Raw genomic sequence first — 23,377 nt, 5'->3', positions numbered from 1 at the left:
CTAAGGCCAGACATACTAGCCATCCTACCATACATCAGAGATGTATCACAGATGACCACAAAACTGCTCAGACCCATAGGTATCAGGATAGCCCACAAACCAACAACCACCCTGCGACTGCTACTGATGGACGTAAAGGACCCCATATCTGCAACAAGTAAAACTAATGTAATATACAAAATACCATACAAACACTGAAAGATATTACATAAGCCAAACTGGAAGAAAACTTACCATAAAGATACATGAACGCCAACTAGCCATCAAGAAACATGACCAATTCTCACTCGTCTCAATACACACTGACAAAGAAGGACACAAATTTGACTGGGACAGCACAAGCCAAACAGAGACATGCCAGGGAATCCCTGGAAGACCTATAATTCCAACTGGAGTTCCATCAACAAACATGTTGAACTGGACCCCATATGCAAACCACTGAAAAACAAAACCGGAATTGATGGCAACCACATCAGCAAACTGAGGCATATAAATAACAAGCGGGACAGAACACCAAAGCTTCACCAGAAGTGCGCTGATGATGTTACAAACCAGGGTGACAAAACATCTGCGTTCAAACACACTGACTCCATGAGCAAGTCCACAACCTTAAGTTAGAGTTTCAAGACTGAAGTAAACCTATTATAAACTGTACAAGAGAGCTTATGTGACGCTCGATGATATCACTGCTGAAATTATCTCACTATGTCTCATGATTTTATCCATCTACCTATTTGGAACAGTACTGCCTTGAGCCACAGCTTGGTTGCTGATGTATTGCATAAAAGATGAACCTGCGAATAATAAAAATGATGCTGACAAATTAATTATTTTTGGGGGGTGTAAAGCAGATGACCAATTTATTGCTGAAATTTCCCTCTGACCCTGAAGATTTGTGGTGTTTCTTCATTGCTTTTTCTTATCTGTGCAGTGAAGGGTTTGAGATTTTGATTTTAATCTAATGCAATTACCAGTGTGTGGTGATATCAAGTTCAACAGTATATTTGTTGATAAAGATGAAGCCTAGTCTCAGGATATAGTAGTATATTGTTCATTAATCAATGAAGTAACACAGAGGCCTGCACTACTAAATTTCAGGGAATGTGTTCTTGACCTCCATCAAGACAGTTGGAACATTTGGTTTCACTTTTTTAATAAAAAAAAAACTGGCATCAAAATAAGTGGCCATGAATCTGTTGAATCATCCCAAAGATGTAATTGGTTTGGTGAAGAAAACATGCCATCCTATCTGCAGAAATGATACAATTTCCAGATCAAAATTGTTGATTCCTTCTTTGCAGTGATATTTACCAAACTTTTCAATTTGGGAATAGGTAAAATAACTGAGAGCCTTGCTTAGCACCCCCCACATCTTAAAAAGTACAAGACTACTGCACATACAGTAGTACATTTTTAGGTTAGTTGAAAACACGTTTTCCTTGAAATTATATCATGAATGGTAGAGCAGGTTTACTTTGGGTTCTTTATGAGTGGACCAGTATTTGCTACAAGAAAGTTTGCCTCAATGTTCATGAATTTTTAGATCAAATTGTTCTCTGATATATAATTTCAAATCAGCTACTTTTGTTTTGGTTACTTTCACTTCCCATTTGTGCAGATATATTGCCTAACCTCTGGGTGAGGATGGCATGCTTTGTGGAAATCCTGGGCTGAAACAGCATTTTCGAATGCTGGGTTATCAGCCCAAAAACTATTTATTTGAAATGAAATACAAAGTGTAGACTTGCAACCTATGTTCCTTTAATTTTCTCTTGTTTATGTATGACTTAATAAGTGTGTGGTACCTTTTCTTTCTGTTTGGCCTCACGCATGCAATATATTGAAGGGGAACTACTTGCGAGCTGCATATGTAGCAGCTTCCTGTTTGCTGTCTGGCTGGTTAAGCACTCAGCTTAAATGGGACACAGCTCTCAACATGCATATTTAGGAACTTGCTTTCTGTTTTGCAATCTGCTTAATAAGGGTGAGGCAGTAGTTAGTTTTATTAAATACCTACCTTGTCTAAAATCGTTTAATTGTCTACAGCAGAAGTGATTTCTTCACTTAATTCCACTGATGAATTGAACAGTGAAAATTATTTTTAAAATATATGGCATTTAATTCAATTTAAACCTAAAGAAAGGTAGTACCCGAAACGTTGACTTCTCCTTTCCTCCAGATGCTGCCTGGCTTGCTGTGTTCTTCCAGCCTCCTGTTTGTCTACCTTAAACCAAGATGAGTTTGATGAAAACCATCAACGCGAGGAGGTTACAGATATTTCAATTCTTGGAACCAGTGACTGAACAACTGGAAGTGACCTTTTTAAGAATTACCTGTGTGTGTTTTGAGAAGCACAGTGTTGAAAAAATCTAATTAAGTTTTAGAGTGCATGAGAAGATGAATGTCTTTTTGTATTGATTAAATTTGTTCAGACTGAGTACGGGAGTCATTTGATGTGGGCAATATTCAGAACAAAGGTTATAACTTGTACTGTTAGCATCTATTTGCACTACACAAGTGCTCTTTAATTTTTTTTATGAAGTTCAGAGTTTTGGGCCTGACATTTCTTGTGATTTAATTTTTGGATGTTGTTGATGCACCCCAGGGTATGCCTTCTCCGAAGGTAGCATAATTTATTTTGTAAAGAGAATGATAGTTGCAGTCTGTGTCTGAAAGCAGTAATGTTTCATAGGCAGCTGCAAAGTTATATCAGCCACAGTCTTTGCTTTGGATGGCCCTTGGTAAAGATTGCATCTGCTTAGAATGTTTTCTATCTGTCTCATGGATTACATGTGTACAGCATTGTTCATGACTTCATGATATCCAAAAGGACTTTACAACCTATTAAGTAAATTTGAAGTGTAGCAGCTAATTTGCGAGTGTGCAGGCAGCTTTGCGAAACAGTGTCCTCAGATAATCTGTATCATTGATGTTGGTTGAGATCTGAATATTGAAGGGCAGTTAGAGTTCCAGTTTAAAGTCTCATTAAAAAACCCTTGACAGTTCAGCACTCCCTTGATTATGTATGGAAATGAATGCTGAGATTTTGTGCCCAAGCCTTTATAATGGAACTCTAACCTACAATATGTATATTAGTGTTTCCAATAGTGAAACAAAACCTTGGATCTAATAAGACAGTAAATTTAAATGACACAGCCCTGCACACATTATTCACATGGACAAATCTCGTTTTTCTGAAATGCTATTCTTTATATATTGTGGAAGTGTAAGATCATTGGTCTCTTGGAATATAATGGTCGGGGAAATAATAGAATAACCTGAACTTCATTGTTCTCGCTTCTCAATTTGAAAAGTACCAGTGATCCTATTTTTTTAACAGATACCAAGGTATAGAGCTGGATGAACACAACAGGCCAAGCAGCTTCAGAGGAGCAGGATGGTGGACGCTTCAGGCCTAGCCTAGATGCTGCTTGGCCTGCTGTTTACATCCAGCTCTATACGCCTTGGTATCTCAGCGTCTCCAGCATCTGCAGTTCCTACTATCTTAGCCTTTTTTTTACACCTAAGTTTTGAGTAGCGTTTGGGTTTTGTGTGGTGTCTCTAATTTTCCACTAGTTCTGTAAGCAGCTTGCTATTCTGTTGGAAGTTAGATATTTAAATTGAATTCTGACATTATAGACAGATTTCATTTCATACTATCAGCTTTTCTTCTATCTGCATTTGAAATCATTTTCAGATCATTATACTTCTATGCTTTTCATGAGTATTAAAAAGGTGTGCTCTTTTACTGCTGAAATAGTGAAATAAAGCCTCTCTTCCTTGGTGTTTCATCCCCTACTCTTCCCCTTGATTACCAAGAATCTATCCGCCTCTGCCTTAAAAATATTCAAGTATCCATTGCCCTTTCAGGAAAAGATTTCCAAAGTTGTCTTCTCCTTTGAGAGAACATAAATTGACTCAGCTCTGTTTTGAATAGGCAGCTGCTTATTTTTAAACAGAGATCCTGCGTTCTAAATTCTGCCAATAAGGAAACATTCTCTCTCTCCACATGCACCCTGTCAACAACCCTGGAGATCTTGTGTTTCAGTGAAATTGCTTCTTCCTCTTCTAAACTCTAGCGGATGCAAGCCCAGCCTGTCACATTTCTATTAATAAGGCAGCTCACCCATTCCAAGTCTTAACCTCAAGAGCCTACTCTGAAGTGCTTTCAACAGAATCACACCCTTTCTTCAATAAGATGATCAACAGTACTCAATCTGAGGTCTCACCAGTGCCCTGTATTACTGAAGCATAACATCCCTATGTTTGTGTTAAGTTTCCCTTGCAATGAATGATGACATTCTCTTATCTTTCCCAGTTACATGCTGTACCTGGATGCTTTTATGAATCGTGCTGTCGGACACTTGGATCCTTCTGCATGTCAGTTCTTCAATCTCTCACCATTTTAACAGTATCAAACTCAGTAATCATATACCTCAATACCCTTCTTCCATGCTGTCCCCATGCCCCTTGATGTGATAAGTCTCCTGAATTCTTTTGATTACCGCCTTAATCATGCTTAATGATTCAGCTTCTATAACATCTGGGGTAAAAAATCCCAATGATTCACACATCCTCTGAGTGAAAAAGTTCTTCCGCATCTGTCTGAAGTGACCTGTCCCTTATTTTGAGGTCATGTCCCTGATTTTAGACTCCTTATCCAGGGGAAACATCCTATGTACATCCGTCCTGTCGTATCTTTTAAGAATATTGTATGTTTCAAAATCCCTTGAAACTCTGGTAAAGTCCGCCACTCGTGGGTGATGTGTTCCTGGAGAATATCGCAGTTGATGATTCTTGCAAGAGGAAAAACGTACAAAATGTGTGTGTGCCATATGCATTGTGCTTCTTTACTCCCATAAAAAAAATGAGTGAACATTAGAATTGCAGTAGGCAGAAAGGTACATTGTAGGTATCATACAGATCAGCAAATTTGTGAAAGGTGGGCAAATGAATGAGGAGACTCCACTCAACATTTGAATTTGAATTTTTTCAATGTATTCAAAATCATGATAACCTATATATTAACAAAAAAATCTCCATCTCATCTCTCTTTCTTTTGCCAATTACCAATAAACTTTTCCCCAGTCACCGTACGCCACTAGACATAGTTTCTTCTTCTTAAGCCTATTAAAGCCCTGATGATTTTGAACAACTCTTTTAAACCTCCCTCAGTTTTCTCTCCCCTCAAGACCAATCCGAGATTCCCTGGTTTCTTTGATTAACTGAGGTCTCAGATCCAACTAGTACATGATGCACACATTTAGGCAGAGTATTCCAAACTGGGACCTCGCCCAGTGACTTACAAAGGTTTCAGGTAATATTTCGGCAGATGGTTCAAAGATCGGTCAAACTAGTGTATTCTGAACATTGTTTTGACGGAGAGAAGAAAGGGAGAGTGAAAAGAGAAGTAAAGACATGAGCCTCTGGACAGTGCACAAGTAAATTTGTAAAGGGAAATAGTTCAGTCTGTCATTGAGAAATTCAAACTTTTTTTTAAAAATTCATTCATGGAATGAAGGCATCATTGGCTAGGCCAGCATGAAGATGGGTTTTTCCTGATCATCGACAATGGATTTGTAGTCACCATTAGACTTTTAATTCCAGATTTTTCTGTCATTTAATTCAGGTTTCACTATTTGCTAAGGTGGGATTTGAACTGGAGTCCCTGGAACATTGCTGTGTCCCTGGATTAATAGTCCACTGATAATACCATTAGGCTGTTGCCTCCCCAATCTCAGATTGTTGGGCTAAATTGACCATGCACATTGTTAAGCAGAGCAACTGTACCGAACTACAAAATAACCAAAACACATGTTTCACTTTATTTTTAAAAAAGGACGACGTAGACAGCCTGAGCCCAGTTCTCAGGGACAACCCTCCACTTCATGAAGAGGTGAAAGCTTGGGTTAAAGAACAAAAAGTTCAGGAGATTTTTATGCAAGGTATTATTTTACCTTCTTTTACCTTCTAGTGCAGTTGTGTTATTATGTGAAAAATGAATCTGCTTATTTTTAATTCATTTTAATGCAAATCTCTGAGACATGTATTCAGCTTGGCATCATTTATTTTGAGGTAAACCATTCAACCTTTAGCAACTGATATAAAATTTATTTTCAGTTCTATCTCATACCTTCACACTGACCAATTGGTCCTTTGTTGCTCTTTTCAGGTCCCTATTCATTGAACGGCTATAGAGTACGAGTGTACAGGCAAGATTCTGCCACCCAGTGGTTCACTGGTATCATTACTTACCACGATCTTTTAAGCCGCACTATGATCGTTATGAATGACCAGGTAAATGGATTTGGAGAGGTTTCTTGTTGCCATTTCTTGTACACGTTTGTTAATGTGGATGTTCTGCAATTAGAAAAAAAATTAAATATGGAAAATGTGCATGTTTTAATTTAAATTTTCATCCCTTTACGTAACCAACTATAGATTATAAATGCTTGCTCTATTTTCCATCTTAAGGAAGGTGATGACCCACATTACTTTTAAGACTCGTTAGCGCAAGAAAGTTGAATTACTTTTCTGAATTGGATAATTGTCACATCTGAACTTCAATTGTAAATGTCAGGGTCTTCATCATCATACAGAACATTGTCCACATGCGCACATTTTAACGTGGGTTATCTGATAGCAGCCCAGGATGTGGAATTAGGTCATTTTCTGAATAGCATTAGTGCAATATTTTGCATGTAGTATTCTCATTTAAGTGCAGCAAGTAAATTTTTCTGCAACTTATGATAAATGATGTCATGTTTTTGTGAACAAACCAGGTGCTAGAACCACAGAATGTTGATCCTTCTATGGTACAAATGACATTTTTGGATGATGTTGTTCATTCTCTGCTGAAAGGTGAAAACATAGGCATCACATCAAGGCGAAGATCTCGTTCCAATCAGAATAATCCAGCAATTCATGTAAGTATTTGAGATGATTAGAATTGCTAAAGGCTGTTATGCTTCCAACCTGTGAAGCATATTTGTCGATTTAGTGCAAGTCTGTACTCTTATTCAGATAAAGAATAATGGATATATGTCTGTCAATAATAAAGGAGTAATCTGATTATTGAGTTTAAATGCTCTACAATTGGAATGATGGCTAACTCAACTAAACTGTAATGTGTGTGTGTGTGTATGATTTTTATTGTATGTGCAGTGACTCGTTGCATGTTTATTTAGAAATGCTTCTGTTAATGAAAAAGAAAATTGATGTTAGTCAAATGTGCATTTCTGGTTTTGATTCCAAATGATGAAAACTCTTCACTGTAGCATGTTGTATATTTAGATGTGGAAGTCACACAATGTAACTGACCTGGGAATAATTTAATTGAGTAAAGAACTTGTCATGTTTTTCACATTATCTGTTTGTGCAGCTCAGCCATATTGATTTGCTGAAATATGGATCCTACAGAAACTAACAGGAGAGCAAAGCCTGTTCAAGGACTGCACTTTTAAACCAGCAAGCCAGATTCATTTTTTTTGCCACTGTTTTCTAGTTGACATGTTTTTTTGAATCTTTGCTTAATTTTATATTTTTCTTCACTTGTAATAGTTTTTGTAGTATTCCCAGGGCATAATTTGATTGACTTTGACAGCTATACAGAGATAATGGGAACTGCAGATGCTGGAGAATTCCAAGATAATAAAATGTGAGGCTGGATGAGCACAGCAGGCCAAGCAGCATCTCAGGAGCACAAAAGCTGATGTTTCGGGCCTAGACCCTTCATCTGATGAAGGGTCTAGGCCCGAAACGTCAGCTTTTGTGCTCTTGACAGCTGTACACTTTTTTTTTGCTGTTTTTCCATCATATTAATTTGTGAGTGTGTTTATTGATATTTTTGAATCCAACTAGTTTAGTGATCTTTTACACATCTCTGGATTGTGATATTTGTGACCTTACATTTGATTGGATTACTACTTTGTTATTATTCCCAATTACACAGTTATTATTTATTTAACATGAAGTAGAAACCGCGAAGAAAAACTGAGACATGCTTCCGTGCATATTTCATATTTTCCTGACACTAATCATCAGAATCCTGTATTGTCTGTTGCTACTTTGTTCCTAATTTATTCATCAAATTCTTGATAGAGTTTGAGATAAACAAATACATTTTCATCTAATTTATTCAATCTCCACAGTTTAAATTTCTAATGTTGAAACCCAGCTTCATTGTTTATTTCATTTACAATTGCATTTTAAAAACAAAAACAACTTAGCCTTGGCCCTTGGGTGCCACAGTATTTCTACAGCTATTGATCTGCCCGATCACTTTTTCACCAACACTTTTTAGAGTTTTACCCGTACAACTATTTGTTTGTCTCTCACCCTGGCCATTCTCCCTTAAGTGTGAGCGGCACAGACTTAAAAGGCTATGACAGACTGCTAGTTTGACAATTTACCACCAAATTTGGTAGATTGCATTCATTATTGTTGGGTCCTGCTCTTCTGTGCTAACATTTCTGATGATTCCAGGAACATTCTGAAATGCCAAGACATTGCTCTGTTTCTTTTGCCTCCAGTGAACCATCTTCTTCAATTAATCTCCTCTGCGTGTTGCACCATCACCTCCTGTTAAAAACTGAGAAACCTGCGGTCAGTTTTGATCCTGAGAATGCAACATCTGCGCTGTTGTTACCCTCTCACTAGTTCCTCAGAACAAAGATTCTTGTTAGTTTTTCACTGCCCTAGCCTGAAGTTGCGTCTTTCACATTTTTTTCTGTCTCCCTGCATGCACCTGTGAGCTTATCTTTATCCACAAGACCTGTCTGCTGTTTATGCCAAGCCGCTATTACCTATTGGCCCTTTCCTGGTCCTTATTAATTAGCTAATAGTGTTATTTTATCTTTTCACGTGATGCCATTGTTGCCTTTTAATCTGCCATTTCGACTGCTGTCCTCAAAACAAAACTTTGACCTCACTGTCATTGCAAAGCATGATCTCACCTTAAACATCCTTTTTCCCCTTCACAGTTCTTGAATGTGTTTTCACCTCCGAAGTTGATGGCCTAATTTTCCCGGCTGTCCATGTGTAAGTCCTTGAAAGAAGCTTTCTATCCCTTTGGTGCCTACAGTGAGGATGGAAAAGCTCCAAGAGGATGTTTTACTGACTTTGATGTGGCAGAGATAAACTATCCTTCCTTATCCTTTTTGATCTCACTGCAGCCTTTCACACTGTTACCATCTTATTCTCCTCCAAAGCTTCTGTGTTGCCCACCTGGTTGGGACTGCTCTTATCTGGTTTCAGTTTTTTTTATATCTACATCGTTACAGCCACAAAATCACTTACAATGGCTTCTACTCAAATATCATTACCTTTTCTGTCCCCAAGAACCTGCCCTAGCCCCCTATTTCTCATCTCCTAACTGTTGGTTGGTAATAACATTTGAAAGCGCAATGTTAGTTTTTTTACATGAAGATACTCAGTTGTAACTTGCTATCACTACTGCTAAACTGTCAGACTGGTTAATCAACATTCAGTCCTGGATGAACAGCCATATCCCTAAAATAAGTATTGGGAAAACAAAAGCTCTTGTTTTGCACATCACACTGCAGACTAATTCGCTCCCTCAGAATTACTTCCATTAGGTGCCCCACTATTAAGGTAGACTCACTGGCGCATAGTTTCCTGGTTTATCTCTTCCTCTCCGTTTGAATAACAGAATCACATTGGCTGTCCTCCAATCCTGTGGACCTCTCCTGTGGCTAGAGAGGAATTGATATTTTTTGCTTGTACTCCAGCTCTTTCCTCCCTTGCATCTCTCAACAGCCTGGGATACGTTTCATCTGCCCTTGGTGATTTATCTCCTTTTAAACCTGCCAGGCCACTCAAAACCTCTTCTCAGACAATGCTAATCTTAAAAATTACGTCGCAGTCCTTCCCAATGATTTCTCTACTCAGATTGTCCCTCTCTCTAGTGAACACCAGCACAAAGTATTTATTTTGAAATCAACCTACATCTTCTGTCTCCATGCACAAATTACTGCTATAGTCCTTAGTGGTCCCTACTCTTTCCCTCGTTATCCTTTTACCCTTGATTCTTTTTTATTTTACCTGTCATTATCCTTTCATGACCCTTTTTTGCTCTCTCAGTTGCTTTTTTGTGTTTTCACTTGCACATTCTATACCCTTTCTCGGGCATCTGCTGTTTTGAGCCATCAGTATCTGCCATAAACTTCCCTTTTTTCCCCCCTTTATTCAGTTCTGAATGTTCCTTAACATCCAGGGTAAGATGGATTTGTTGGTTCCTTCCTTTAACTTTTATTTGAAACACGTTGGCCCTGCACTTATTGCCTTTGTTCCACTATGGAACATGTCTCACTGTTCTGACACAAATATACCTAAAACAACCTGATCCCAATCCAAATCATATTGGATTTTATTAAAATTGATTTTCTTAAAAATTTACAGCTTTGATTTCAGGCCTGTCCTTGCTCCCTTCCATCACAATCTTGAATCTACTGCTAAGTACCAATAACCTTCAATGATCGTTCAACCACTTGTCCAACTTTATTTCCTAAAATTACATCTAGAACCACCCCTCTCTCTTATAGGACCCCATATGTAGCTTTAAAAACTCTGAAGATGCATTTTAAGAATTATGCTCCCTCTAAAACTTTGCCCTATAACTACCCCAGTTGATTTTAGGGAAGTTGAAATCTTCTACTATCAGTACCCTGTTAACATTTAATCTTCCCTGAAATTTGCCTCCTGTTTGTTCTTCTTTTCCCCTCTGGCTGTAAGGGGCCTAGCGTACAGCCCCAGCTATGTGAGTGTTTTTTTTTGGCTTTTAGGTTTGACACATATGGTTTCATTTGAGATAACAAGTTGTAGAGCTGGATGAACACATCATTCCAAGCAGCATCGGCGGAGCAGGAGAGCTGACGTTTCGGGTCGAGACCCTTCTTTAAAAAAGGATTTTTTTGAAGAAGGGTCTCGACCCAAAACGTCAGCTTTCCTGCTCCTGTGATACTGTTGGCCTGCTGTGTTCATCCAACTCTACACTTTGATATCTCAGATTCTCCAGCATCGGCAGTTCCTACTGTCTCTGGCTTCATTTGAGGATCCTTTTGGGATGTCATCCATATTTAATGCTGTAATAGATTGCCAGATCAATATTGTAACAGCCCTTCCTCTTTTACCTCTTTTGCTGTCACACCTAAAGACCCTATATTCTGACATATTGGACTGCTCCTCTCAATGACCACGATAACATCATTTCCCAAGTGTTAATTTGTGCCCTCAACTCATCTGCCTTGTTCATCAGACAATGTGACATATTGAGATGCTTTTTGATGTAATTGATGCTCTATCCATGTAAGATGTTGCTGCTCCATTTCTGTTTCTGTGGACATTAGACACAGTAGGTTTAGAAAAATAGATCTCCATGATTTTCCATTTAAAATGCAAATCACTTTGCTGTTTAATGCAGTGAAGGATTCAATAATTGCATTTTATTTCATTCTTCCCCAGTTCCTTCATGTCTGAGATTCAACCTATGGTTCGATTTCAAATTGATAACACAAATCTAGATTGTAAATTCCAAATCACCTCGGATCTCGGATTCTCCAGCATCTGCAGTTCCCATTATCTCTCCAAATCACCTCTATTCCCTTGATACAATTGTAGGTTTTGCCTTAAATTCTCACTGTGTTCTAGTTTTACATTCAGCCATTTGAGAGAGATTTTGATTAAAAACAGTTTGAAAATCTTAGATATTTTGTTTAAGGTTTTTTTTGTAATTAATTTGGGATGGTTCCTCAGAAGAATTTGAGAAGTTTGGATTGTTATGCTTTATAAATCAGTTTGGCTGTTTATGATACTATTATTCTTAAATCTGCAGCTGATGAATTCCATTATTTTGCTAGTTACTGATCAGGCTCGAGTTGCAATAAATACTTGTCCATTTTTCATGTCCATGTGTTCATGACCTTATTTAAAATCTAATGGAACCTCCCAACATGAGTAATCTCTCATGTTGATTACAGGCATTTAGATGTTTTTCTCTTACATTTCCATAATTCGAGTTGAGATTCTGTTCCCATGGATTCTTTTTGTTTCAAGCACTTATACTTACTTAGGATTTCACCATTATTAATGTCAAAGTCCAAATTTCCGTGTTAATAAGAATGAGTATGTATACATTACATAAATCGATTGACTAATCATTTGGATACATCAGCTATTCTCTGTTTATTCCAGTCTTGGCCATTAAGGTTCTTGCCTCTTCCCAAGTGTAATGTTATGGAATAATTTTTGTGAACTGTGTTTAGCAACTGTGCTTACGGTCACCTTGCAGTCAAGCTTATGTAGACCACCGCTGCTTTCTCCTTATGGGCTTTGCAAGACATGTTACCTTAACTTTGGTATCTTATTAATAGAATCCCCACAATGTGTAAACAGGCCATTTGGCCCAAGTTCACACCAACCCTATGCAGAGCATCCCACCCAGACCCATCCCCCTACTCTGTGTCTGTAACCCTGCATTCCCCATGGCTAATGCACCTAACATAGACATCCTTGCCCACTATGGGTAATTTAACACTAACCCACCTAACTTGCACCTCTTTGGACTGTGGGATGAAACTGGAGCACCCAGAGGAAACCCATGCAGACATGGAGAATGTACAAACTCCCACACAGACAGTCGTCCGAGGCTGGAAGCGAACACAGGCCTCTGGTGCTGTGAGGTAGCAGTGCTAACCACTGAGCCACCGTGTTGCCCTTGATAATCCTTGTTAAGTTGTGCTTTATGACAATTTCTTCTGTGTTTTTTTTGTCATGGGCATCAATTTGTCTTGTAAGTTGCTTTGTGTCTGTGAAAGTATTCCAGTAATATTCACCCATGCACTAGTTCCTATTCCCTCATGCTTTGGGATCCATTTTAGAGCTCTGCCATTGGATGTTGATCTTTAACAGTGTTGAATCCTAAATCACATTGAATTGAATAATATTATGATTGGTATCGCTCAAGCATGTCATCACCTCCTTTCTCTTGAAATTTGAGAGTTTCACCTCCATCTCCAGTTAATCTGATAAGTGATTCTTTAGCTTTTTTGACACCATCACTTGCTGTGAATCGTTACATTTTATTACTTTTTCAAAATTCTGATTCTCAGTCATTTTGTCATTCCCAATTTATATCTGTGTTGGTTGAAACCCCCAGTAATAAAATATTGCTGTTTCATATTATAAGTTTAACACTGAGCAGCAACTCCTTAATTTGACCTGATAATGTATAGTCGTGTTCAGTGATAGTTGTGTTCTGTGTATGAAAACAAACATTTTTTTAAGAAATTATTTTCCACTTTTGTTTGAGCCTACTCCCACAGCAGTCCACATTGCTTGTTGAAAAAAAAATGTTTGCAGTACTCTGATGTGAACCTTAGCTCATTGGTTGTGCTCTTGCCTTTAGTACAGAAGGTCATGGATTTGGGCTCCATTTGAAAGAAGCAAGGGCATGATTTAAATTGATATTTTGGTTCAGTATTGACAGAGGGCTGCATTGTGAGGTGTGTCATGTTTCAGATGAAGCAGGCTCTTCCACTGTCTCAGGCAACAATTTTCATGATACATTTAAGAAAACAAGGAACACTTGGCCTTCATTACATTTATCTATCAACAAGCTTCATTGAAATAATTGTTCATTGTGTTCGTCGCTGTTTGTGGGATATTTTTATGCAGAAATTAGCTGCTCTGTTTTCATATAATGCAGTGGTGTCTACATTTTAAAAAGCACTGCAGTGGCTGTGAAGTAGTTTAGAATATATTAAGAACATGAAAGGTGCTGTTTAAATGCAAGTTTGAGCTTTCTTATTTCCTTCTCTGTCTATATTTCATTCTTCCTCAACTTACTGTAGTCTTAGTTGTTTCTCTTTGCCCATTCAGGAAGCTATGTTTCTGTTATCCCAGTTATGTTCAAGTTTCCTTCAAGTATGGTAGCTTAAAATGTAGCCATTTTATTACAGATTCTTCTAGCACCAAGTATGCAGCTTAATGGAAGTTTATGTCTGATTTCAAGTGCCTGCTAAAAGCAGGCTGAGTATTCGTCTGAGTTACTAAGCTCCTGATTATCTAACAGCAGATCCTTTATCAATGCTGTTTAAGATTTCTTGTCTTCCAACATTTCTAGCCTCTATCCCCTTAATCTAATTTCTGATTTTGAATATCCTAAATTTCTTGCTGCTCTAAGTCATTCTCATTTTGATGAAACCTATCTTTTCTTTCCTAACGAATTATTTTTATCCTGGGAGAAGTCACCCCAATTATTTGTGAAAATTAAGTCATGACAACTAAACCAGTATTTACTGAGCTATTACCTTACATCATTGATTTCCATAATCAACTTGTCGTTATCCATCACTTGGAAGTATTACCAAAATCTTTGGACCCCACCATTAAATTTTGAATTGATTTTGTAAAAGTGTTCTGGGCTCATATGGTGCTAACCCCTAATTGGATTATTATTTCTTGCACACAAGACATCCTTCCAATTTTTTACTCACTGTGCATACTCTAAATCCTGTTAAATGACTCGGCATCTTTTGGACATGTTTGGACAAATGCAATATGTCTACTTTCCTGAATGTCTCTGTCTCTGTATGCTTCCTTGTGTCATCTTTTTTCTCCGGCTTATTGCCATCCTCTTTCTCTGCTGTGTTGGAAATTGTCGCTGGCCAGAGCAAAGTATCTATGTTCAAATGACTAATCTTCTAACTGGCTGCTTTCTTTTTTCGAATTTCCTTTTTCATATATTTCAGATTCTTATTTATCTGAAATATTGTAGTTTTATATTGTTCAATATATTCAACTGGAGTGCAAGAAAAGAGAATGCACATAGAAGAAAACATTTCTCTTGCCACTCAAATGCAATTTTATACTCAAATGTTAAGCACTTTATTATTTTTGAAGTTTATCGTAGCCTTAAAAAAATTGCGACAATTTCTGTGCAAAATGTAACAGTGTCTATTTGATCATGTCCAGGGTCATTACACACGTGCACAAGCCAATAGTCCACGACCGGTGATGAATTCCCAGACCACGTCAGGAAAGCAGAATCAGCATCATCAAAGGATCATTCATTCAAACAAAAGGAAAGAATCTGATAGCAGTGTACCAGATGAAGATAAGATAAAGGAGGACAAATGTGAAAATCCTTTAAAAGAAGGTAAAAATTGCTTCATTTAATTTGCATTGTTTCTTTTCATGGTGAAAATGTATGAACTGTAGCAGCTGGGAATAATATGAATTAATATGTTTGGAAATGCATTTTGGTAGCTCAAACGGTGGATGAAAAATGAGAGTCTTCCAGAGGACAAATGAATAGGGTGCAAGCCAGTTACATACCTGTGAGAATAACTAGAATATCCAAAGTTAGAACACCCTGGGTGACGAAGGATATTGATGAGAAAATAAAGAAAAAGGAAGCATATGATGCTAAACAATAATAATTGCAGTGGAAATCTGGAAGAGTATCTCAAATGCAGGAAAAAGATGAAGGCTTGAATGGGAATGGCTAAGAGGAAGCACAGGGAAAGGATGGCAGGTTGCATTAAAAACAAATAGTAAAATGTTCTTCAACTGTATTAACAATAAAAGATTGCAAAAAATGGAGTGGGGAACAACAGGAACAAGCAGAGTAAACTGCTCACTGAGGCAAAATGGTATGGCAAAGGTACTTAATGAACACTTTGTTCTTGTTCCTCTCAAAATAGAAAATGGTGACAAAGGCCCAGTTGAAAATGCGGATTTCAAATAACTGAGCTGTGTTGTGAAAGATAAAGAAGAGATGCTAATAAGCTGGCAACACTCCAGGTAGAGGGATGATCAGCATGGATGGGATGCATGCTAGATTGTGAGAGAGCGGTAAGGGAGCAAATTGCCTAGCTGGTGACAGAAATTTGCTAGGTCCCTCTGAATACTGAATTAGTCCTGGGGTATTGGAGGATTGCAGATGCGATGCCTTTGTTTAAAAAAGGGGCAAAGGATAACTCAGGAAATTACAGACCTCACAGCTTAACATTAACAGTGGCTAACTGACTGAGACCATAAAAAGAGATAAGTATAGACTTGGAAAAAAATAATTTCGTACTAGAAGGTCAACATGACTTTGTTATGGACAGTCATGTCTGACAAAATTAATTGCATTCTTTGAAGAGGTGACCAAGGCAATGGATAAGGGTAGTGCTGTGGATGTTGCGTATTTGGACTTGCAGAAGGCATTCAATACGGAACAAAAAGACAGGTTGATAAGCAAATTAGAAATGTTTGGGATAAATGGGCTCTTTGCAGCATGGATTAGAAGTCGGCTGAAGGATAGGAAATGGAGTATAGTTTTAGATGGGCATTTCTCAGACTAGAGATGAGTTGAAAGTGGTACTCCCCAGGGATTGAAGGCACTGTTGCTTTTTCTGATTTGAATAAACAATTTGGAGATGGGTGTTGAGGGCAAAATTTCTAAATTTACAAATGATATTAAGCTAATGAGAATAGTGAATTGTGAAGGTGATGCTGAGCGGCTTCAGAGAAACATTGCCAAGTTGGCCAGATGAATTTCAGTGCAGAGAAATGTGAGGTGATGCATTTTGGTGGAAGAAATGTAGAATGGCAATACAGGCAGAATGGTACAACTTTGAAGGGAACACAGGAACAGAGGGACCTCTGGGTTCACATGCATAGTTTTCTGAAGGAGACCAGGCAATTTGAAACAGTTGTTAAGAAGGCTTGGATCCTTGGCTTTTAAAAAAAGTAGAGGCATAGAAGCAAGGAAGTGATGCTACACCCCTACATATTTGGAGTGTTGTGTTCAGTTCTGTATACGTTATTTAATGAAGGATGTTAAAGCCTAGGAGAAAGTGCAAAGGAGATTTACTGGAATGATACCAGGAAGGACGGATTTTAGATACAAGGGAAGATTAGTGAAATTAGGCTTATTGGGTTCCTTGAAGCGATATGTAAATAGTTCAGCTCAGGAAGGGACCATACTAGAACTAGTACTGAGGAATGATCCCAGCCATGTGATTGAAGTTTCAGTGGGGAAGCATTTTGGGAACAGTGACCATAATTCTGTAAGGTTAAGTTATCCTTATACATAAGGAAAAGTAGTCCTCGGGTGAAAGTTCTATATTGGGGGAAGGCTGACTATGACAATATTAGTCAGGAACTGGGGAATATCAATAGAGGGTGGCTGTTTAAGGGTAAATCCACATCTTCCATATGGGAATCTTTTGAAGGCCAGTTGATTAGAATTAAGGACCAGCATGTTTCTGTGAAAATGAAGGATAAGGGTGGCAAGATTTACGAACCTTGGTTTACAAAGAAATTGTGAGTTTAGTCAAAAAGAAAAAGGTGGCATACATAAGGTTTTGGAAACTGAAGACAGACAGACAGGGCTCTTGAACAATATAAAGAAAGCAGAAAAGAACTTAAACAAGGAATTAGGAAGACTGAAAAAGACCCTGAAATGTTTTGGCAAACAGGATTAAGGGAAATCTCGGTGTTTTGTACATCAGGGGGAAGACAGAGACTAGAGAAATGATATGTCGATTCAAGGATAAAGGAGGGAATTTATGCATCCATCTGGAGGACATGGTTGAAGTCCTTAATTAATACTTTGCATTGGTGTTCATAATTTAGATGGACGTGGTCGATGATGAGTCTAGAGAGGTCAATGATTCTAGGGATATCAATGAGAAGCATTGAAGTAGACAACTCCCTAGACCTGATGGGGTTTATCCCAGAATACTGAGGCTGGAAATTGATGGGGCCTGGTATGAAATCCTTATGTGTTTAGTCACAGGAGAGGTCCCAAAGGACTGGAAAATGACCACGGCTGTTCCTTTAAGTTTAAGAAGGGCAACAGAGAGAAACCAGGAGAGTGAGCCTAATATCAGTGGTCGGGAAATTATTGGAGAAGATTCTTGGGGATGGGATTTACTCACATTTGTTGAAATGTGAGTTTGTTAGCAATAGACAGTATAGCTTTGTGCAGGTAAGGTTGTCTCTTGCAAAGTTGATTTGAGTTTTTTAAGGAAGTTACAAAATGATTAATGAGGGTAGGATGGTGACTGTTGTCTAATTGGATCTTAGCAAAGCCTTTGCCAAGCTCCCTTGTGGTAGGCTGATACAAAAAGTGAAGTCACATGGGATCCGTGGTGAGTTTGTGAAATGGATACAGAACATAAGACAGCAGCAGTGGAAGGGTGTTTTTCTGATTGGAGATCTGTGACGAGTGACATTCTGCAGGGATCAGTGCTGGGACCCCTGTTGTTTGCAATATATGTAAATTATTTGAAGGAGAATTTAAGTGATCTGATTCAGAAGTTTGATGACACAAAGTTTGGGGGACCTGTGAATAGAAAGGATGTTTGCCAGAAGATACAGCAGGATGTGGACTTGTGGTGGTAACTTGGACAGAGAAATGACAAATAGAATTTAATGGGACAAATGTGAAGTGATGCATTTTAGAAGGTCTAATGTGGAAGGGAAGTATACAGTAAATGGCAGAGCCCTAAGAAGCATTAACATACAGGGGATCTAGGCGTGCAGGTTCCCAGTTCCCTGCAACACAAGTGGATAAAGGTGGTCAAGAAAGGTGTATCGCATGCTTGCCTTCATTAGTCGGGGCATAGAGTCTAAAAATCGGCGAGTCGTGTTCTAGCTGTATAGAACTTTAGTTAGGTCACGTTTGAAATATTGTGTAGAGTTATCATCGCTACGTTACCAGAAAGAGGTTTTGGAGTGGGTGCAGAAAAAGTTTACCAGGTTTCTGGTTTAGAGGAGTTATTGGATAAACTTGGTTTATTTTCACTTGAACATTGAAGGCTGAGTGGTGACCTGATAGAAGTTCTCAAAATTATTCTATAGGAATAGTTAGTTGGAGTCCTTCTCCCCACAGTGGGAATGTCAGTTACTAGAGGACATAGGTTTAAGGTAAAAGGTGGAACATTTTACATAGAGGGTGGCGAATGCCTCATGTTTGCTGCCAGAGGAGATGGTGGAAGCAGATAGAATAACAATGTTTAAAAGGCATCTTGACAGATACATGAGATAATGGGAACTGCAGATGCTGGAGAATCCAAGATAATAAAATGTGAGGCTGGATGAACACAGCAGGCCAAGCAGCATCTCAGGAGCACAAAAGCTGACGTTTCGGACCTTGACCCTTCATCTCTGCTTTTGCTTTTGTGCTCCTGAGATGCTGCTTGGCCTGCTGTGTTCATCCAGCCTCACATTTTATTATCTTGACAGATACGTGAATGGGCAAGAAATAGAGGGATATGACATGTAGAGGCAAGAGGTTTTTAAGTTTAGAAAAGTGCCATGTTTTGCTCAGGCTGGTTGGGTCAAAGCACCTGTTCCTATGCTGCACTGTTCTTTTGTTCTTTATTATCCTGAAAGCATAGAATATTAAGAGGTGACTTTGTTGAGGTGTTCAAAATTAGGAACACTTCTGACAGAATAAAGATGGATGTTCTGTTTCCGCTGGTTGGTACAACAGTAACTAAGGGGTCATCATTTCAGGACTGTCAGCAAGAGAGCTAAGAGTGAGATGAGGGGATCAGCTTTACTAAGAGAGTTGTTCAGTTTGGAATGCACTGCCTGGGAGATTGGTCGAGGTCGATTCCATAGGGATTCCATAGAAGGTTCCTGAAGAAAGCTGGATGTATATTTGAAAATGATTAATTTATTGAGCTACTGAGTTAGGGCTGGAGAATGGGGCTCGATGGGTGGCTCTTTCAGAAGCTCATACAGCCACAGTTGGTCAAATGGCCTCCCTCTCTGTAAAATTCTATGAATCTAATGCAATCTATTTCATATTTCACACAGAATCTTCAAAGAACAAAATAAAGCAGTCTGTTAATAAAAGGAGAAAGCAAGAAGAGGTTGAAAAGCTAGTAACCTTAGAAAGACTGAAAGCAGTTTCTAACTCGGATACTGAAAGCAGTGAGTCTGAAAACTCAAGTAACAAAGTCATCTTGGATTCTTCCTCTGAAAAAAGTTCAGAAGGAGAACTAAAAAATAAAATCGCTTCTGATAACACTAAAGATGAAGCCAAATCCCAGGATGACACAGGAACTGGGGAACAGATGGAAATTGATAGCTCATCTCCCTGTGATGAAAAACAGGAGGTAAAGAATGACAATGGAATACAGAAGCCAGAACATTTTGACGTGCACATTGACCCCCCTAGAGCAGAGTTTGGTCAACAACAGAGTATAAAATCAAAAGAAATAAGTCAAGGGTGCATTGTAAAAGTAAAAACCACCAGTGAATCTTTATCTTTGGAATCTTTACCAGCTACGACGCAAAAGCCATCTGTACAGAACTCTGTATCTGATATCAGTAATAGAACTTTACCAGACAATTTGCTAAATAAAAATGCCAACATCCATTCTCCTGGCCTTACATCCCGGAACCTGGAAATGAACATCAGTACTGCAGTGCATTTGATTGTGAACCAGCGTGCTTCAGACATTCAGAAATCAGAGGCAGAGCTGCATCTGAACAAAAGCATTATCAATGAAGACAAATCTCGAGCCAATGAATTTTTGACTGTTATGGAAGCCAATAACAGATCAGAAAAGGAAAAGTCTGCTAGTTCCTTAGGACAAGAACCCTCTGTTCCCAACAAAAATAGTAAACCAAATAAAACTAACACCTCACCTGATGCTCTGAAGCCTAAAATCACTTATCCTTGCAGTCCAGCTGCTTGTATCACCAAGCCAACTTCAAGATGTAAAAATGACTCCAGATCCAGCCTCCAGCATTTGGGCCCAAGGACTGTTATGGAAACTACAAAAAGCCCTTTAATTGTTGATAAGAATGAGCGCTTTACAGTTTACAGGGATCCAGCTTTGGTTGGACCTGACACAGGGGCTAAATCTTTGTCTCCGTACTTGCACCCACATCTTCATCCTCTTCATACCTCATCACATTCATCTTCCTTGACCACAAATAGTTCTCATCCAGCCCTAAGAGCAGCATCGCATCACGTTTCTGGTGCACCACGGACTTCTGTGTCAAGCAGTGCTCATATTCTCAGTAGTGGATCACCCCATTCAGTTCACTCTACCCACCACCTTCCTACAGTTTTACCAGGAGTTCCACCAGGGCCTTTGGTGTGTGGGCATTTAGATTCTGTGCATGTAAGAAATTTAAACCCCTTAACACTGGCTCACCATCAGCAGTTTTTACAGCAACAGTCATCTCAGCTCCTTGGCCAGACCCATCCACCTGCTTATAACCAGCTTGGACTCTATCCAATAATTTGGCAGTATCCAAATGGCACTCATTTGTCTCCAGGGTTGAGTATGACCTCATCTAAGTGGGTCCATCCTGAAAACTCTCTGAGTGCTGAAGCTTCTTTGAGGAGGGTACGTTCCTTTATTGTACAAAGTGCAAGTGTGAGGATTTGAATTGGTTGTCATCTCGCTTGAATTTTGAAGAACAGTGTTCAGTGCTGCTGGACATAGTTATGCATTCACTGAAGTTGCTAAATTATTAATCTGTTTATTGAAATGAACACTGCCAATGATGAGAAATAAATCCAGAATTACTCTGCAATTTTAATAATTCCTGGTCTGTAAAATCTTTGAATGGTTGTTTGCCAAACATCTCCCTTTTTTATAATCAACTTTTCGCTGTTCATTTCTCATGCTTGAGTAGTTCATTTTTTGGGCAATCAAGTATGTATTTCAACCAAATCTGTTCGTTTCAAAATGAGTTGATGCGTAACTGACAACTTGTTACACGTTTGCTTTGTGGAAAATTTAGGTGCTTTTTTTGAATTGGCATTGCATAAAGTCAGTTTTGTTCTTAGCAATCTTATCAAGTCCTTGAACTTGAGAAAATTCAAGGGAAAAGTGTGTAACCCCTCAGAATTGGCATAGGCTTGGCAGCAGAATATCAGTCCATTTCTCTCTTTCTATCTTTTTCTACCCTCCGCTCCCCCCATTCCACCCCTCCTCTGCCAGCACACTGACACAAAATGATGCGTTTGAAGGAGGGAAAATACATTTTCACACAAATAGATATCGAGAGTTTTTTGTTTTTTTTTTGTTACTGTCAACATGCATTAACACTGGGGTGTAACATGACATGAATGAGACAGTTTAAATGGTCAAATTCATAATATTTATGCCCTTTTTATGTTCATAGAGACCTGCTTGTTGGAATAAATGTTTGCTGGGAGAATTTCTTTTTTCCTTTCATAATCATATTACTGGCTTTGACAGAGATTAGAGATTTCTAACAGATTCAGTGAATTTATACAGTTAACTTGTGAAAACTTGTTGAGAAACCACTTCGATAAGACAATTAATAACTAGTTAATGAAGTTAAATTATTTTTCAGAGGTTAGATATTTTGTGCACTCTTGAGATTCTTCTAATCTTTCAAATGATTTTAGCTGTCACTGTTGTTTTAATTTGGTGGAAAATACATTATATTTGCATGTGAGCAAATAGTTGCATTCAGAGATTGTGTAATCAACTTCAGAGAACGTACTGTTTATATGTGTAACCATCTGTGTTTTTGTAACAGAATGCATCCAGTCCTTGGCTACCTCAGCACACTAGTGTGTCCTCAGCTGACAGTCTGGGGTTACTAAGCCACAACCCCGTGCGCCCTGCCAGTGCTGATCCTCATCGACCCTTGAAACTGGCCTCACATTCTAGTCCACCTCTGTCAAAAACAACTGTAGCTCCTAAGAAAGAGTAAGCCTTCTTTTCTGTGACACTATTTTGGGAATGTTGTGAAAGAGAAGGCTAAAGTGATGGCCTGGATTTTTCTTTCAGCAGTAAACAGAGCTAGCCATTCATTACAGTTAGACTGAAACTTAATGTGCTTTTGCACTGTAACCTGCAGCCATTAGAAATATAAAACTGCATGTCATCATCTCCAGGAAATTTATAATATGAGAGCAGGGCAAGCAGCAGCATGCCTTGTTAACCAAATTGATTGGAGACACCAAACTGACACACTGTAAGTTAAAATGTTTAACTTGATGCCAAATTGTACACAGAAGCTGAAAGAAATGGCGGGGGTGGGATGGGGGGAGGTGGTGGTACAGGAAAGAAGAAATAATGCTTGAATTGAGAGAGAGATGAAAGTAATGAAAGAACAAAGTTAAATGAAAATTATTTGAAATCTTTAAAATCTGCTTCAATTAAAATTCTTTATTTTTAATTGGAAACATTATGGCAAATATTGTGTCTGCAAAAATACGAGTTCTTTGTGTAGTGTGGTAGAAGAAAAGTGTTTTCACATGGATTCGGTAACAACTGAATTTCAATATTGGTACATTGTGGGGAAAAATTATGCGTTGTGAAATAAAAACAGTTGTTACTTTCTGCTTTTCAGTATTCTC

General features: G+C 38.5%; 1 protein-coding gene across 1 annotated transcript in view; it reads left to right on the top strand.

Moving 5' to 3' along the window:
• Positions 1-23,377, top strand: part of jmjd1cb (jumonji domain containing 1Cb) — a 336,894-nt gene that overhangs the window by 252,401 nt on the left and 61,116 nt on the right. The window contains exons 4-9 of the mRNA XM_048550915.2: positions 5,840-5,945; positions 6,173-6,297; positions 6,783-6,926; positions 14,992-15,175; positions 19,837-21,383; positions 22,552-22,724. Of these exons, the coding sequence (XP_048406872.1) occupies positions 5,840-5,945; positions 6,173-6,297; positions 6,783-6,926; positions 14,992-15,175; positions 19,837-21,383; positions 22,552-22,724 (2,279 nt within the window). The remainder of the gene's footprint in view (positions 1-5,839; positions 5,946-6,172; positions 6,298-6,782; positions 6,927-14,991; positions 15,176-19,836; positions 21,384-22,551; positions 22,725-23,377) is intronic.

Source organism: Stegostoma tigrinum, chromosome 20 (genome assembly GCF_030684315.1).
Source record: "Stegostoma tigrinum isolate sSteTig4 chromosome 20, sSteTig4.hap1, whole genome shotgun sequence".
Lineage (NCBI taxonomy): Eukaryota > Metazoa > Chordata > Chondrichthyes > Orectolobiformes > Stegostomatidae > Stegostoma > Stegostoma tigrinum.
Note: the sequence above shows the minus strand (reverse complement) of the source record. Positions and strands in the feature narration are given on the sequence as shown.